Source organism: Eulemur rufifrons, chromosome 21 (assembly GCF_041146395.1).
Source record: "Eulemur rufifrons isolate Redbay chromosome 21, OSU_ERuf_1, whole genome shotgun sequence".
In the NCBI taxonomy this organism is placed as follows: domain Eukaryota; kingdom Metazoa; phylum Chordata; class Mammalia; order Primates; family Lemuridae; genus Eulemur; species Eulemur rufifrons.
In genome coordinates, this window is record NC_091003.1 from 4615930 (window position 1) to 4633604 (window position 17675).

At 46.8% G+C, this 17675-nt stretch overlaps 1 protein-coding gene across 2 annotated transcripts in view; it reads right to left on the reverse strand.

Annotated features, from left to right (window-relative positions):
* DNAH10 (dynein axonemal heavy chain 10) overlaps positions 1–17675 on the reverse strand; it is a 108521-nt gene that overhangs the window by 70178 nt on the left and 20668 nt on the right. For both annotated transcript variants that reach the window (XM_069497205.1, XM_069497204.1), the window contains 16 exons: positions 17108–17284; positions 16143–16268; positions 14765–14937; positions 14174–14325; positions 11823–11987; positions 11017–11224; positions 9698–9854; positions 8105–8581; positions 7833–7991; positions 7348–7464; positions 7164–7266; positions 5643–5821; positions 4940–5151; positions 4048–4201; positions 3210–3443; positions 1324–1446 (listed from right to left, as the gene is read on the reverse strand). In XM_069497205.1, the coding sequence (XP_069353306.1) occupies positions 1324–1446; positions 3210–3443; positions 4048–4201; positions 4940–5151; positions 5643–5821; positions 7164–7266; positions 7348–7464; positions 7833–7991; positions 8105–8581; positions 9698–9854; positions 11017–11224; positions 11823–11987; positions 14174–14325; positions 14765–14937; positions 16143–16268; positions 17108–17284 (2916 nt within the window). The remainder of the gene's footprint in view (positions 1–1323; positions 1447–3209; positions 3444–4047; positions 4202–4939; positions 5152–5642; positions 5822–7163; positions 7267–7347; positions 7465–7832; positions 7992–8104; positions 8582–9697; positions 9855–11016; positions 11225–11822; positions 11988–14173; positions 14326–14764; positions 14938–16142; positions 16269–17107; positions 17285–17675) is intronic.

Genomic DNA, 17675 nt, shown 5'->3' on the forward strand with positions numbered 1-17675 from the left:
TGCTGTAAGTGACAACTTAGTTGTTTGTTTATTGAAGCAGGTCAAATATGTTAAGTGAAAAGAGCCAATTACATTGGCAAGGATGACGGTGCTTTGTGGAATCCCTCCTTGTCAATACGTATCGATAGGTTCACACGGGAATCGCCATTCTGGGAATCCACATGCTCAGCTGGTAAAATGACTGTCTTGGGTGGGGGTCTGGTAGGCATTTTTTTCTGTTTCTTGGCTTTTTAAATAATTTCTGAATTCTTCTATAATAAATTCATATTTGCTGTGGGTATTTTTTTTTATGTTTTTCAAGAAAGAGCTTATGCAAATGAGTAAGAAACAATTATCAACCCCAGCGGGTCGTGAGGACGGAAACGTGACCTGCCCCCATAACTGAACAGCGACAGCAGAGACCGGCTTTGGGGGCGGGCAGTCCGGGTTAAAGTCCCAGCCACGTAATTAGTGCCAGCAGTGACGACTGCCACGGCCCTGTCTGGAAAGGATGCCAAGAGGAGCGTACCCTTTCACGGGCAATGTGCCTCCCAACCATCGGTCTTAAGATATTCACCCTAAATATGGAAAAAGCATTAGGCACAAACCCGCACGTTATTTATGCAAAGAATTCTGCTGAAACAAAAGGTCAAATGACTACAGAACAGTCAGCTAAACTAATGTCAGCCCACTCACTGGAATCGCATATGAAGCCATTAAAATGTTGTCTCAGATGGCTTCATAATATGAAATGTTTCTCACAATATTAAGATAAAATTACAAGTTATAAAATTGTACACAATATGATTATCGTTATGTTTTTTAACCTATTCACATAGGAAAAAGATAAAAGGAATAAACTGACAATTTAAAGGGGTCCCATGAAGGTGATAGAACCATTTTTCCTCCTTTTTTACATTTTCAAAATTTTTTAAATAAGCAAATATTACTTTTATAATAAAAATAAATATTTAAAAAGTTTCAATGGAATATGCCAGCCGCTAAATACCAAACACACATTTTCTTTCTTTTTTTTCTTTTTTAGAAACGGGGTCTTACTCTGTCGCCCAGGCAAGAGTGCAGTGGCGCTATCACAGCTCACTGTAACCTGGATCTCCTGGGCTCAAGCGATCCTCCTGCCTCAGCCTCCCGAGTAGCTGGGACTACAGGCACAAGCCACCATGCCCAGCTCTGAAATTTTTACTAAACTAATTAAGGTCATAAACAATAACAGAAAAAATTCAGAAGCTACCAATGGAGAAAATATGACATGCAAATACAAGAATAAAAATATCTCAAAGCACCGTCCTCTTCTCATGACCAAAACAGACGCCAGTCACTTGCCCTTTTAAATATTCTGTCAATGTTGTCAAACTTCTTAGCCTCATCCGGAAGTTGTGATCTTATATCTCCGCCAATAAAAATGCTTTCAAGATACATCCATTTCCTCTGAACCAACATCCAAATCTGTGAATGCACAAGACGTTCGTGTCAGCAGAGCTTACCGGCACCTCAAGGACTGTCTCGCCAAGCCCCACCCTGACACAGGACAGATGCGAACCGACTCGGACAGAAGGGGTTTCCAGGCGAGACGGCGGAGTGAGGACTCACGTGGCCCGCACCGCCCCACCCAGATGGACAGCGTGCCGGAGAACACATAACTAAATATTTAAAACGACATGGCCACACTCAAAAGCAAAAGGAAACTCTCGATGCCAGCCCAGGACAGGGAGGAAGCTTCTAGTTATGAGCAGCGGGTAGAGCCCTGTGACCCACAGCCACCAAGCACAGGCCATGCAGAAGCCCACGAAAAAAGTGAGCCAGGCACCCCGTGCCCCGCAGTTCTGCTACTGGACACAAAAGAATTGAAAACAGGGACTCCAGTAAATAGTTGTATGCGATTGCTCACGACAGCCAAAAGGTGGACACCACCCAAATGCCCATCAACCAGTGGACAGACAGACAAAATGTGGTCTATCCATACGACAAAATATTATCTGGCCATAATGAAGTACTGATGTATGTGGATGAACCGCAAAAACGTTATGCTAAGTGAAAAAAAGCCAGACACAAATGGCCACGTATTGCGTGACTCCGTTTATGTGAAATATCTATTACACAGTAGGTAAGTCCACAGAGACAGAAAACAGACCGGTGGTTGCCGGGGGCTGGGAGGAGGGGTGATGGGGAGGGAATGACAGCTTAATGGGTACTGGGCTTTCCTTTGGTTTGATGAGAATGTTCTGGAACTATAGGTGGTGGTGGCACAGCGTTGTGAATGTACTACCTATCACTGAGCTGTGTGCTTTAAAATGGTTCATTTTATGTTATATAAACGTCACCTCATTACACAAAAATTTTAGCTAGCAAAGAAAACAGCAGTGCTGTATGTATATTCTACACCAGAGCTTCTGCTAATAAAAAGTCATAGACAAATAAACAAAAGCAAGCTAAGGAAGCCCGGGCATGATGGGAGGCCTGGGCAGAGTCACACTTCCAGCCAGTGAACCAGGCCGGGCATCAGCCCACCCAAAGCTCTGGTTGCGGCCAGGAACGAGGTGTTTGCCTGTGGTCTGGGCAGGAAAAAAGGCAGCCACCCAAAAATGGTGAAATGAGCCTAGGTTGCTCACAGAGGGTCTGGACTAGTATTGTCCACAAAGGAAGAAGACCCCAAAGCACCTAATGTAAGACTTTGGTGTGTCCCAATGTGACAGGCCAGGTTAGAGAGACTGTAAAAGCTGATGACAAAGTGATGTAAGCACAAGGAAAAAACTTTATGTATGATAAACTAAAAATAATCAAAATCACACATAGGAAAACTCACCACCATGAGAGACAGCTGACAGACACAAAAAAGGAGGAAAATTCTTGCCGAAGAAAATAAAAAGTATAAAGAGATCTGAAAAGGACTTTAAAATAAATACATTTACAATTTTCTATGTAACAAAGGATGTGAAAGCATCCTTGCAACAAGAACAGGACATTATTAAAGAAGAACAGGGACATACAAAAAAGAACCAATTACGAATCTTGGAAACTAAAAATCGTTCATTGAAATTAAAACTCAGATCAACTCCTCTAATCATGCACTCTTCTCCCCAAAATAAACCAAGACAAAAGTATGAAAGAGGATCATTCATTCCTAAGCGCAAAATATTCTCATATAGAAGTTCTTTCCTGCTATGAATTGGCTCTAATCCATTTTTTGGGGGGGGGGTCTTTTCTCTCACCTCAATAACTTCCCCTATCAGAGAAAGTGTTTTTTCCCATTTGTGAACAGTTTGCAGAAAAGGCCCCACAAATCTGCTTCCTGAGATGCTTTGCAGGTTGAAAGTGTTGTCATCAAGGGACTGAATAATATCATCAACAGAGCCCAAAATATAGCCTCGCTCCTGCGTGCCTTTGTAATACTTGACCACGGTGAATTTCATGTTTTCCCACGTGTCCAGGATTTCCTTCACAGCCTGGTCAGGAACAGAAAAAGAATGATTCAGACACACAAATCAGAAAGACAGAAACGCAACCCAACAGCATCTTCCTTTGCTTGCCTTTGACTGGCAATTCGACCAGAGTCCTGCATCAGTTTCCTGCAAAGTCAAGATTCTGTCATGGTATAATAGCCGTTCATCATGCATTTGCTATGTGCCAGGTACGCATGTTACATACTGCTATGGTTTGGACATTTGTCCCCTTCAAACCTGCTGTTGGAATGTGACCCCAATGCCGGAGGGGGGGCCTGGCGGGAGGTGTTTGGGTCACGGGTGCGGATCCCTCATGCAATTTTAAGTAGGAAAAGATATACAGTAAAATGTTAACCCACCATAATTATCCTTAGGTGGTAGGATTCTGAGTGGGTTTTTTCATTTTTCTGCCATGAACAGTCATGACTCTATAATAAATAAATGCAAGTAAAACTACAGGAGCAATAAAAAATGTAACTGGGGCAGAAATCCTATTTCTACAACGTGTAATTCTTTATTCCTAAAGCGACAGGTACGAGAGCAAATATCTCTTCTCTCTGAATAAAAACAATGTTTCCTGCAGGCTGCTCGCCAGCCGCGGTCTCACCTTCTCGATGGCGACCTCCTTGATAGCCGAGGTGACAATCTCCTTGAGGACGTCCGTGTGTCTGTGAAGTTCCATCGCAAACATATTTTCCAAGGTGAACGTGTCGGTCGTTTCAAAATAGACTCCTGTCTTCTCCATCAGCTCCTTCCAGTGCCTGCAAGCGCATCAGCGTTACAGCCTGCGCGGGGACCGCGTTCAGGGACCAGTTCAGTCACGGGACGCGTCCCATTGTGGAAACTCCTTTCATAGAATTCTGAACTAGGAGGACCTCACCAGCAGTTTATTCCCCAAATTTCCCCAACTCCCGCTGGCTAAACCCAGGGAACAGCACCCAGCAAGGTCCCACGTGCAGGTGACAGATGCCGTGGGTGTGGAACACACCCCGGCGGATCTCAGCACAGTTTTTAAGAAGAATGTAAAATATCGCAGGAATCAATTTGTACGCCGGTTAGATGTTGAAATAATGTTTTGGATGTATTGGGTTCATTAAGATATATTCTTAAAATTAATTGAAGCTGTTTCATTTTGAGGTTTTAACGTAGCTGCTAGCAAACTGTAAATGACATGTGACTCTCATGGTATTTCTGCTGGACAGGCCTGATCTAGGCCCCTTTCTATCTATACATATTTTTTAATCTTCAAATGAGCAACTGCAAATGCCGCTTTATACCTGATAGGGATTATTATTTTTTTTTTAAAGAATCCTTGCGGTTGGTAATCTTATAGAAACAGTATCACAGAACTGTCTCTGGCATATGTATAGCGAAGCATCATCGCTGAAACTTTGCTCCTTGTCCCCAGATCTAAGCAAAGATAAGATCCCGAGGGGACATGTTTTAAACTAAAAGTTCCTTCCACGCTTTCCCATCGGCTCGCGGGGGACAAAACAGACCTGTCTCTGAGCGCCTCGTGTTTCAAGTCGAGAAGTAAAGGAATGGAGTCTTTGAATGCCTTCATTTTCGCTTCCAAATGGTAGGCCACCGACAGGTTGCGGACCTGCCGAGGCAGCTTTCTGAGAGCCTTGAGAAAACCTTCAATTCCGTCCTGGAGAAACTGCACGTTCAGGTTGGCCCAGAGGGTCTGAGACCATTCTTCCTTTGCAATCTGGAAACGGGCAAGAAACGGTGCCATCAACAAGCCCGCTTCGGAACTGTCACTTGACAGGAAGAGCAAGTTCTTACCTTGCTCGCGTTCAGCTCTTTGAAAATATTATTACCGGCGGGTGTGGTGGCTCACGCCTGTAATCCTAGCACTTGGGGAGGCCAAGGCAGGAGGATGGCTTGAGCCCAGGAGTTCAAGACCAGCCTGGGCAACATAGCAAGATCCATTTCAAAGTGTGCAATTTCATGGCATTAATTACATGCACAAGGTTAGGCAACTCTCGCCAATATCTATCTAGTTCCAGAACTTTTTGAGCACCCCAAATGGAAACCTATACCCTTGGGCAGTCACTTCCCGGTCCCCTCCTTGCAGCCGAAATGAGCATTGCTACAAAACCTGACCCAAGCTCTTCACTATGGTGGCGTCGAAGTCCACAGGGCCTAGTTAAGCCCCGCGTTGCCCGCGGTGGCGCTGGGCCTGTCGGGGACGCTCACCTTCAGGCTTCCGTAGAGCTCGTAAATCATCTTCAACCCGTTCATCTCCTTCTGCACTTTGAGCAGCTCTGGGTACATCGTGATGGGCAGGTCGAAGAGTTTCTCGGCGTTGGCCAGCTCCTGGCGGTTCTTTTCGTGTTTGGCCAGCTCTCTTTCGAACGCGCCTAGAAGTTCCACTCCTGGTACATAAACATGAAGATGGAGGAATAAATAAAATTTTAAGGTATACAAAATTGAGCAAGAAGTCATGAGCAACGTACGCAAATTATAATTCCATCCACGTGAGCCACGTGGGAAGACAAACGCAGAATCACCAGACTTTATCACGCCATCGTTCCAACAGAAACCAAAGGCCAAGGGCATCTGCTGGCTCCTCCAGTTAGAAAATTCGAATTCTCATACCCACAGCATTCAAGAAATGAGGCCATTTTAAAGGAATCTGAGCTGGTCTCCATCTGGTCTCCATCACCCATCCTTCGCTGCCCCACTTGAGACCTTTGTCACCGCACGGACAACTGTCCTACACACTGTATTCACAGTTCCGCACTCTCTCCTCCAACCCCAGCGGCCAACAGGACCCTACATCACCACTCACAGGCCCCCGTCCAAAAGGCAACCTTTTCACCACTGTTTTCACGGCTGAGTGGAACCCCCTGGTATACAGACACCACACTTTATTAATCCAACCATATACGGATGGGCACTTGTGTTGATTCCGCATCTTTGCAATTGTGAATTGTGCTGCTATAAACATTCAAGTGCAGGTGTCTTTTTTATAGAATGTCTTCTTTTCCTTTGGGTAAATACCCAGTAGTGGGATTGCTGGATCAAACGGTAGTTCTACTTTTAGTTCACTAACTGATCAACACTTACGTACATATACGGAAGTAACATTCATCGGGTGTTGGGCAGGTCGGCGGGGAAGAGGGGATGGGTAAATTCACACCTAATGGGTGTGGTGCGCACCATCTGGGGGATGGGCACGCTTGTAGTCCTGATTCGGGCAGGGCAAAGGCAATATATGTAACCTAAACATTTGTACCCCTGTAATATGCTGAAATGAAATTTTAAAAAAACCAATACATGGAGCAAGTTTAAAATACAACCTTTTCAAGATTTCTTTTTTGAGCATCTCTAAATAGAAGTGTCCTGTTTCTTTTGAATCCCCAGCCATCTTTGGTTTTTACCAGTCTCATGGTATTTATCCAATTCTCTTTAGAATCAGAATGCTAGTATTTTTAATTTTATCACTCTTTTAGCCTGTGTGACATGAAGGGCAGGGGACAAACATGAAGCAGTCAAGGTCCCCAGTCTAAAGGACAACTGTAACAGGGGAAAAGCACTGAGAGTGTGGCAGGCTACAGGCTGCATTTATAAAGGCAGATCCTGGCGTCTAAGATTTCCAGTCTGCAGCAGAAATTTCTGTCTCCCCGGCGGGAGGCCACACCGTTACACTTCCTGTAAAATTCTTAAGCAAAACGTACTCAAGCCACCCAGTAAGACCAACATGAATATTCTTACCTTTATCAAGATCCTCACCAACGGAACCAGGCCCTTGGCTGTAAAAACGTTTTGAAAACTCCTCTATCAGAATCCGGTAGTTGGCTATTTCGCCTCGAGTAATCTGAGGAAAACGAGGTTATGTTAATTCAGCCCAAATACACTTTTCAACATCTTCACCCGGAAAGTGAAATCTAAAAGGTACCTCTGTGAATGTCCTCTTTATACCCCCAAGAGCATGTTCCACATTCACCGACTCGTTAAACAGATCGGACCACATGCTCTCGATATTTTCAACGAGTTCTCTCTCTGCATCAGAAGGCTAACGAGGAAAAAAACAATTCCGCCTATGTTAGACCTTCTCCATAATACCCTATACATCTTACGTTCTCTTCTGTCTTTTATTTCTGTGGTTCATTCTAATACTTTGACCTGAGCTTTCAGCTCATTAATGTTCTATTCAGTTGTGTCTGATTCAGTTGTGTTTTTGCTGTTTCCTTAACTAATCCTCTGATCTTTTCACTTCAAGCATTGTAATTAATCAGTTCTAGGATTTACATTTACAACTTATTAGTTAAAGTCACTCATTCAGAAACGAATCTATGGCAGTGCCCTTGAGAAGTATTTCTGAAAAGAGTCACAGCAGCCAACCCAACTGTAAAATGCACAAGAAAACAGAAGTCGACTTACAAAGAGGTTATAGATCGCCATGGTGCGGTATCGCTCCTGGACATCCCTGTATCTTAGTTCCATGACTAAAGATTTACTTCTAATTTCTGCAATCGTGGCAAGGACAAACTTGAGATCCTCCAGGGTACTGGGGCTCTTCTTAAGGTTTTTGGCCAGGTGCTGTAAACGAAAGTTCAAAGGACACTAAAGACACATAGAGAAAACAGCTAACAGTACAAAGGAAGCCCAACCTTCATGAGAAGTAGTTTCAATGAAACACAGCACTTGAGTACCTCGATCTCTTCGTGGAGATTGTAGAGCTCCTCCTTTGCTGACTCGTTGAGAAGCTTCCCGAGGGAAACCACCCAGGACTTGGCACTTTCCTGCACTGTGTTTGCCAGAGGGCCGAGTTGGAGCCTGACGCAGTGCTCATCCTTGGTTAAGGGGTAGCGCGTGACCTCGCCGGCTATCTTGGTGTAGAACTGCAACTTCTCATCATAGGCCGTACAAGCGGGTTTCTTGGCAGCAAATTTCTCCATCACGATAGCTTTGTCCAATTTCCAGAGAGGTCGATACCGCTTCCATTTCTGTAGGTACTTCATGAGATTGACCAGAATCCTGTGGACGTTTTGGGGGATCATAACAGCTTGCTCAATTATCTGAGGAGTCACAGAAATGTCATTGTAAAAGCTCATTATGACAACTTCTTCCTCCTCCCCTTTCTGAGGAGGGCATTCTATGCAGCTGCCGTTCATCCAGCGCACGAAGTTCTGGCGAAATAAGAATCGGGGGAAAAGGTAGTATTTTAGTCTCTGTTTTGCCTCCCGTGTATGTATCAGTATTCAGTGATAAGTCTTGCCTAGTAATGGAAATCATTTTATTATTGATAAACTATGCTAGATCACAAAAATTACCACAATAACCTTTGTTCCTCCCATCAAGAGATGGAGTCTCCCAAGGTGATAGTTTGGGAAAGAAAAAGAAAAAGGACAAAAAACCAAGTAAGAGATGGAGTCTATTCCCCCATCTGGGACCAGTCTGGTGACTTGACTTGACTCAGGGGAAAAGAGGCAGAAGTAGTTCACGCAAGTTCCCAGCCAAGGATGCAAGAAGCTCCGCAGCTTCTACTCCGGTGGAGTAGGCATGGGAAAGGAGAGAGGGAGACAGATGGGTGCGTTTGGGAGACTCGCCGATGGGCCGGGTGTCGCTGGGTGGCAGAAACAGAGGAATTGGGGACGGCTCCCGGGTTTCAGGCTCGAGCCACTGGGTTGATGTTGGTGCCGTTTCCCAAAGTGGGAAAGCTGGGGCAGGACCGGTCTGCTGGGCGGGAAAGGTCAAGAATTCCACCCTGGGCACGCCCAGGCGAAGGCCCAAAGGGGACATCCAAGCGGGCAACCGCGTGGACCTGGGCTGGAGGCGGGAGTGCGGCGGGCACCGCCACGGAGGTGCTCTCAGAGCCACAGGACTGAAGAACAGGAGCGGCGCGTGGCGGACAGAAAGACACAGCTCACAGCTTGGAGGGAGAGAGGCAAGAGGAAGTTTCTGTGAGCGCCCTTTTTATTTTCTCTCCATTGAAAAAAGACTTAAACATATTTGTAGATTCACAGAAGAACCAACACAGAAGGAGAAGGGAAAAACCAAGAAGGCAACAGAAAGAGAGGATAACTGATTAAAAGAGAGAGAGAGAGAGAGATAGAGAGAGCAAGCAGCCAGGACCGGGCTTTGGGACACTCGGGAATTTGGAGCTCTATGGGGAGGCGCTAGGGAGAGACCGAGGCAAGAGGAACCGTGTCCCCCACCTCCTGGTCACTTGCTTTCGACGACGGGAGGGCGCAGCCACCTACAGCGAGACGCCACCTGAGAAGCGACGAACACCCCGCCCTTACCTTGGTGATCTCCACGCAGTTGCGGACGCAGTGGACGCACATTTTGTCGATCTCGTTGGCGTTGGGGTGCAGGATGACCTCTGGGGCCGTCAGAATGGTTTCCGTTTGGAACAGAGGGACGTTTCCCAGGATCAACGCGTTAAAAGACTGCAAATTCCTAAAAGCGTAAATGCAAACAACTGAGCACCCACGAGAGTGAAAAACACGGCACAGCGGACGGAGAGGACCGGGGTCACAACGGCCACAGGTGAGGAGCCCACCCCAAGGAACCCCACGCTGTGGGGGTGCGGCCGACAGTCTGGGCTGAGTTTCATGGTATTTTTTGGTCCTAAATTTATACAAATAGTTCATTTCTACTTTTGGAGAGTCGAATGCCTGTTGGTTGGAAAACACTTAAATGACACTGATCACTTCCGGAAGCTGTTCAACTCTGGTTCAGGAAAAGGGAACATTCACTTCCCGCGCAACCTGCCCCAGCCCGCTCTGTCCTCTCCAGGTCACGCTGGGGGTGACATTCGGAGATGGAACCTCATTAGCCCCCAGCGCGGGGCCCCTGCTCCGCCCCTGCAGTAGTTCATGCGGCAGCCGGGGGAGAGACGTTTTAAAAACATGTGACTCTCCCTCCCCGCGCTGAAAACACTCGGTAGCCTCCTCTTGCTGTCAGAGTGAAACGCAAGCCCTTGGCCTGCCTTCCCGGCTCTTTCTTTTTTATTTTTGGGTTTTTGTTGTTGTTGTTGTTGTTGAGACAGGGTCTCGCTCTGTTGCCCGGGCTGGAGTGTAGTGGCGTCTTCATAGCTCACAGCAACCTCAGACTCCAGGGCTCAAGCGATCCTCCTGCCTCAGCCTCCCGAGTAGCTGGGACTACAGGCATGCGCCACCACACCCGGCTTTTTCTGAACACAGACACACTATGTCTTTCAGACAGCTGGAGTGGGAAGAGGGATCATTTCCTGTTCTGAACGCTGAGGCGCTAACAAGAGTGTGAGCCCACAGGAAGGTCACCCCTCCATCCTGTGAGGGCCCCTTCAGCCAGAAAGCCGTCTCCTGATTTTCATTTTGTCCCTGGCCACCCCCTTTAACTGTCCGTGTACATAAAATATTTTAATCTAAGCACAATTGTTTCTAAAACACGCAACAAGAAGATGAACTCTGAGCACAGTGGTCCCAGCTACTAGGGAGACCCAGGTAAGGAAACCCTCGAGCCCAGGGGCTGGAGGCTGCGATGCGCTACTATCATGCCTGCGCATGAACGCTGAGCTCCAGCCTGGGCAGCACAGCAAGACCCTGGCTCTAAAAAACAAAAAGGAAGATGCACTTACCTGAGGATGAGCTTCGTTAGGACCTCATAAATCCTATTTTCCCAGTACTCGTAGTAGGAGGCCAGCTTGGGGGCCTTGCCTGTGTTGGTGTGGACGACCAAACCCTCAACTTTGGTCAGCAGAGGTCCAATGGCAAGATACCACCGGACCATGTGGTCCACGTCTCGGGCCCTTTCTCGATCAATGTGCTCAAAGAATTCCTTCACACCTAGAGAGAAAGACATCTGTCACAGCTGTCCACAAAGACAGGAAAGGACAGAGCTCAGAAAGCAATCCTAACACCAGCCCTGTGTCTCGGAAATACATAAACAGCTCCCAACCTTGACCTGAAGCAGAAAACAAGTCAACACCAGAAGTCAAGACACACCCTAAGCAACGAATAAATGACAACTTGGGGACGCTCGTTATGTACGCAGAAGTACACCACATCCAGGAGGTGGCTTTTATGTCTTTGGGCCATCTTGTTTTTCTTGAATTCCTTGTTGACTAGTCTAAGAACGCTTAAACCATCTTGTGTGAATGTGCAAATGCGAGCCCATAAAAGCACGACTCATTTTACTGTTACAACATTATCGACAAAAGTGCTACTGATTTTTCAGACTCAAGAATTTGTTACACTATCTCAGCAATCCATAAAACATGACAAAAAGCAAGAATTACCCATGGTCCTTTCAAGGAAGATGACCGAGTTGCTTAGGAAAGGTTTTATTCAATTCAATGCTTTCATTTATGTACATGGATATAAAACCACGACCAAGAGGCTCATGGTTCACCGCACAACCAGAGCACCGAGAGGTCAGACCTACCTGGCAGCTCTTCCTCGCTTTTGGGTGCTGGATATTTAAAGAGGTTCATGCTCTCTATTAATGTGAGCCTGGAAGAAATGTCATCTGCATTCTTATGGATCTGGTGCACGAGAGACTCGAATTTCCCAATGGCCTGTTTGCACCGACTTATGTAGTCCCCGATGCCTTTGGAGAGAAAAGGGAAGACACTTGGTTTCCGAGTCTGTCTCTCCACGTGCCTCCCACCGACGTGAGAGACATTAACACCGTCCCTCCACGGGGAAGACCCTGCTTAGTCCAACTCCCTCGGGCCTTGGAGGCGGCCAAGGGACCCTGCATCCCTAAGAGACCAGGACAAGGAGCCTGCTGCCCAGAATCAACCAAGCGATATGTGTCTTCTGTTCAATTTTGGCAGAGCCACGTGGGAGGCACACGGGGAGGAAGAGATTGCGCAGCCCTGTTGTCCCGTCGCCGGGCTCCCCGGACACGCCGCGCTACCCCGCACTGCCGGCGGCCTCCTCCGAAAGGCAAACAGCAAGAGGGTGAACGGTAAACCCGGGTTAAGCGCTTATGACCAGTCTCACACTTTATATACTTTAAAATCCCCAAACTGATCACAGACTGTACTGTAAAACATGAAACTATAACATTTTGAGGGGGAAAAAAAAGGGAGAAAACCTTTGAGATCCACGGTGAGGCGATGATTCTCAGACTTGACACCAAAAGCAGGACCCATTAAAGGAAAAACTGACAAGCTGGATTTCTCCAAAATTTAACACTTTTGCTCTACAAACGACCCTCCTAAGAGAAAGAAAAGACGCCCTAGAGTGGGAGAAAATATCTGCAAACCGCACATTCAGCAAAGGACTAGTATCCAGTATCTCAAAACTCGACAGTGAAGAAGGCAAACCATGTCATTGGAAAATGGGCAAAAGACATGAAAAGACCCTTCCCTCAAGAGGACAGACAGACGGCAAGTCAGCACGTGAAAAGATGCGCGACCTCCTCAGTCACTACACAATGCAAATCCAACCCACGACAAGCTGTCTTTGCACAGCTATCGGGGCTAAGACTGAAAAATAGCGACCCCACCAACTGCTGGCCAGGATGTGGGGAGACGGGACCGCTCACGCATTGCTGATGGAAATGCAAACTGGCACGGCCACCCTGTGAAACAGGGTAACAACTGAAAAATAAAAAAGGAACTAAGCTCAACGTGCACCTACCGCACAACTTAGCCATTGCACCGCTGGCCACTTGTCCCATAAAAACGAAGACTCGTGTTCATACAAAACCCTGTACACAGATGTTTATGGCACCTTTATTCATAACAGCCAAAACGGGAAATAACCTAGATGTCCTTCAAGAGGCGAACGGCTTAAACAAACAACGGTACGTGGAGTACTATTTAGCAAGAAAAAGGAACAAATTGTCAATAGATACAACAACTCAGATGGCTCTTCAGAGAATCAGGCTGAGCGAGACAAACCAACCCAATAAAAGTTCTATAATATATTTCATTTAAACAACACTCTTGAAACGGCAAAATTGCAGAAATGGAGGACAAATTCACGGCTGCCAGGGGTTAAGGAGAGGGAAGTGGGTGTGGCTGTCATCGCTGCCGTGTGGGAATGTTCTCTAGCTTGACTGTGTCGGTGCCAGTATCGTGGTTGTGATCTTCTAGTTTTGCCAGCAGTCACCCTGGGGAGAACTGGGTAACGGGCACACGGCGTCTCTCTGCAGTAATTCTTAACAACTGCATGTGAATCTATAATTACCTCCAGATTAAATTTTTAATGAGAAAAGTAAAAGTCACTTTCTTTTTGGAGGAGAGCAGTTGAGTCAGCAGAGTGTGACAATGGCCCCCCTCTTAGCGTCACCCCACCTGCAGCCTGGAGATTAGCTCTAAGTTCCACAGAGTGTATTTTATCAACCCTCAAAAATTATTTGATAACCGTATCTATAAGCACACAAAAATTGTAATTCAAATAAAACAACCTAAAAGAATTTTGCATCCCAAAGTCTAAAAGGCAATAAATAGGCCAGGCGCGGTGGCTCACGCATGTAATCCCAGCACTTTGGGAGGCTGAGGTGGGAGGATCACTTGAGGCCAGGAGTTCAAGACCAGCCTGGGCAACATAGCAAGACCCTGAGACCCCATCTCTACAAAATATTTTAAAATTAGCAGGGCATGATAGTGAGCACCTGTAGTCCCAGCTACTCGGGAGGCTAAGGCAGGAGGATGGCTTGAGCCCGAGAGTTCAAGGCTGCAGTGAGCTACGACACTACTACACTCCAGCCTAGGTAACACAGCAAGACCCTGTCTCTAAAAAGGAAAAAAGAAAAAGTAATAAATAGAAAAATTATGTTACCTAGTGAGTTCCAGTTCAGCCTCTTATATCCGGACCTAAACACCCGGATTAATTCCTGGGCGTGATCGTCAAGAAGAACAGTCTCCGCCTCGCTTAACGTCCCTATGAGCGTGTGGTAGTGATCCAACATGCGCTGTATCCCGTCTGTGTACCTGCACGGGGCCGACAGGCATGGACTGAACTCAAAGCTTCTGTTATCGGTAGGTTACCAAAGACCACGAACCCGTCTACGACTTCGATCAAGACATTTGCAAAAATTTAAAACAATACCACTCTTTTCATTAACTTTCTTTTTTGAAAAATACCACTTTTCAGCCTGAGCAAGAGCAAGACCGCATCTCTACAAAAAATAGAAAAATCAGCCAAGTGTGGTGGTGCATGCCTGCATGCCTGCAGTCCCAGCTACTCGGGAGGCTGAGGCAGGAGGACCACCTGAGCCCAGGAGTTGGAGGATGCAGTGAGCTGTGATGACGCCACTGCACTCTAGCCTGGGCAACAGAGGGAGACCCTGTCTCAAAAAAAAACAAAAAACTGTAAAAAGGTCCCAAGGCTAAAAAGTTTACTGCTAATTAAAGAGAAGAATCTTTTTACCTAAGGAATTTGTCTTCCTGGAGAGCAACATTTCTTGCTAATTCAGGGACAACGAACCCCAGCTGTTCCAAGTACTTTGTTTCATGAATAATTTCTTTGAGCGCAGGTGAAAAATTGATTGCAAAAACAGGTCCCTTCTCTGGAGTGGACGGCTCGTCGCCAGTGGAGGACAGCTGTGGAAGAGACGAGATGGCGGGAGAGACGTGTGGGAAGCCCGGAAGGAAGTCCCAGAAGCAGTCGGGTCAGGACAACCCAAGGTAAAAGCGGATTTGAAAAAGATAAATGCAGAGCCCTTGACGGGGGCGCTGGCTGGAACTGGCTGGAATACAGACTTCGGTGAATAGAGTTTTTAAAGAATTCCATTTAGTTACCATTTGAAAATTGGGTGATTTCATATAAAACTCCAGAATTCTGGCATCCTTTGGAAAACTGGAAAGTCTAGTCATGTAGCAAGAATAGCCTGAAGTCAGGGAGCAGCTGCCCCTTTGATGGGACCTGAGCAAACAGGCTCCCTGCAGGGGCCACCCGGCCCTCTCCACTCACTGTGGTACCTACGTCAGAATTTCGGGGACCAAAGACCTGAAACTGCCAGGCCACATCTTCCCTCCCTAACAGCTGGTGTGCGTTTACTGAGCACCTGCTATGTGCCAGGCACCGTGCTAAAGATAAGGATGAATCACACGGAATGGCAGTTTTCTGTAGGTTATTAATGGTCCACTAGGCCAGGCGCGGTGGCTCACGCCTGTAATCCCAGCACTCTGGGAGGCCGAGGTGGGAGGATCGCGTGAGGTCAGGAGTTTGAGACCAGCCTGAACAAAAGCAAGATCTTGTCTCTACAAAAATAAAAATTGGCCAGGTGTGGTGGTACACGCCTTTAGTCCCAGCTACTCAGGAGGCTGAGCCAGGAGGATCTCTTGAGCCCAGTGGTTTGAGGCTGCAGTGAGCTATGATGACGCCACTGCACTCTAGCCCGGGCAACAGAGCAAGACCCTGTCTCAGAAAAAAAAAAAAAAAAAGGTCAACTGATAGCAGCTACTTCATATACGGTTCAACTAATCCTTTACTTGTTTACGTGGTCTGATCCAACTCATTTCATAAACGGGGAAACTGAGGCTCAGAGTGAAGCCTCCTGCCCAAGGAGCCGGTAGGGCTGCCCAGGTCCAGCCCGGGTCCTAACCATGCCGTTCCGATAGCTCTGTTCTCTTTCCTTTTGGCCCCTCCTCCTCTTCCCTGTCACCCCCTGCCCTCCTTTGTCTTTGATTTTGGAAATACCTGCCAACTTCGTGAGTGTCAACAAATGGAACTTCAGGAAACTCACGCAGACGCCATCATCTGACACGGCCACCACAGTTGGGGACAAGAGTCTGGCAATACGCACCTTGGTCAGGATGCTCCTCTTCATGAGGTTGGGGAGGACCTGCTCCGTGGTGTCTTTCCACTGCTCGTACTTTCTGTCTTCATAGTCCTTCATCGTCCTCCCCACTTCCAGATATTTCTGTTTTACCTACCGAAGAATGCACGCAACGCTCATTCTGCCCTTGGAAATAACATTTTCTCCTCTCCCTCTGCACACACGTATGTTTTGAAAAAGGAAGTAGACGGATTTTCACGCCCTTTGGAGGGTTTGTGTGGGGTGGTGTGAGTTGAAACGCAGGCGGAAGAGCAGGCATGGGCAGCCACAGCCAGTGGGCTGAACCTGCTGCAGCCCGTGAACCAAGAATGGCTTTTACATGACCATGGGGATGATTAGACGGAAATCAAAACAACAATAATGCTTCATAACACATGAACACTACATGAAATTCAAATCGCAGCATCCACAAATAAAGTTTTCTTGGAACTCAGCCACGCCTGCCCGTACACGTATTAATTGGGCTACTTTCTTGCAACAATGGCAGCTTGAATAAAATATTTACTGTCTGCGTCTTAAAGAAAAGGCGTGCTGACCTCTGCTGTATAACAAACAAAAATCCATGGGCACGGGGGAGGGATGGTACCCCAAAATAGTGGCCATCCTCCAGAGAAGCTGAAAATCAAGTGCAAGAAGCAGTTCACGTGACCAGGACCTGGACGATGTCCTATATATTAAGGTGCCAAAGAGAAGGAACACAGAAGGGAGTTTTAAATATGAGCCCTGAATCACGGACCACAGGAAAGACCCTGTAACTGGCAGGCGTGGATTTGAAAGTGAGCTGCTTCCCACACGGGCAAACCCTCTGTAGGCTCTGCAGGGTGGCAGCCACCCAGATCTAATGACTCCCCCGGATGAGATCGGGGAGACCGGCCTGTCTAGGATGAAAGCATTAAATACAAAAGCAGACGGTTCCGGCAAAAGCAACGTACTTCCTGTCCTCGGTCACCCTCCAGTATCTCCTCCACTTCTTGAAACCGCAGGATGGTGTGCTTGATCCGATAGAACAGGGACCGCTCCCAGCAGATGGCACCCGCCACCGGCGGCAGGTTCTTATACAGCGGGGGGTTGTCCTGGTTCTGGACGAAGAGCTTATTAATGATGTCAATCTGAAAAGCAATCAAACGTAGTCTGTAAGGGACAAACATCACCACATTAGCCCAGAAAGATTGAGATCTGAATCTGTAAGGAAATCAAAATTGCAATGTCAAGAAATAGTCTATACAAGAGTGTTTTTACTACTTCCTTGTTATTTATTACTTTTTCTTATGCTCTCTAGCAATTTTTTTCGCCTTTGGTTTAACCTACGCAATGCTCCAAATTGCCTTATAGCTAACAGATCTTCCACACCATGGGTTTGATTGAATTATTAGAAACCCTGAAATGTGTTCTACACGGACCAGTGGCCGACTTGCATTTTTTTTTTTTGAGACAGAGTGTCTCTCTGTTGCCTGGGCTAGAGTGCCGTGGCGTCAGCCTAGCTCACAGCAACCTCCAACT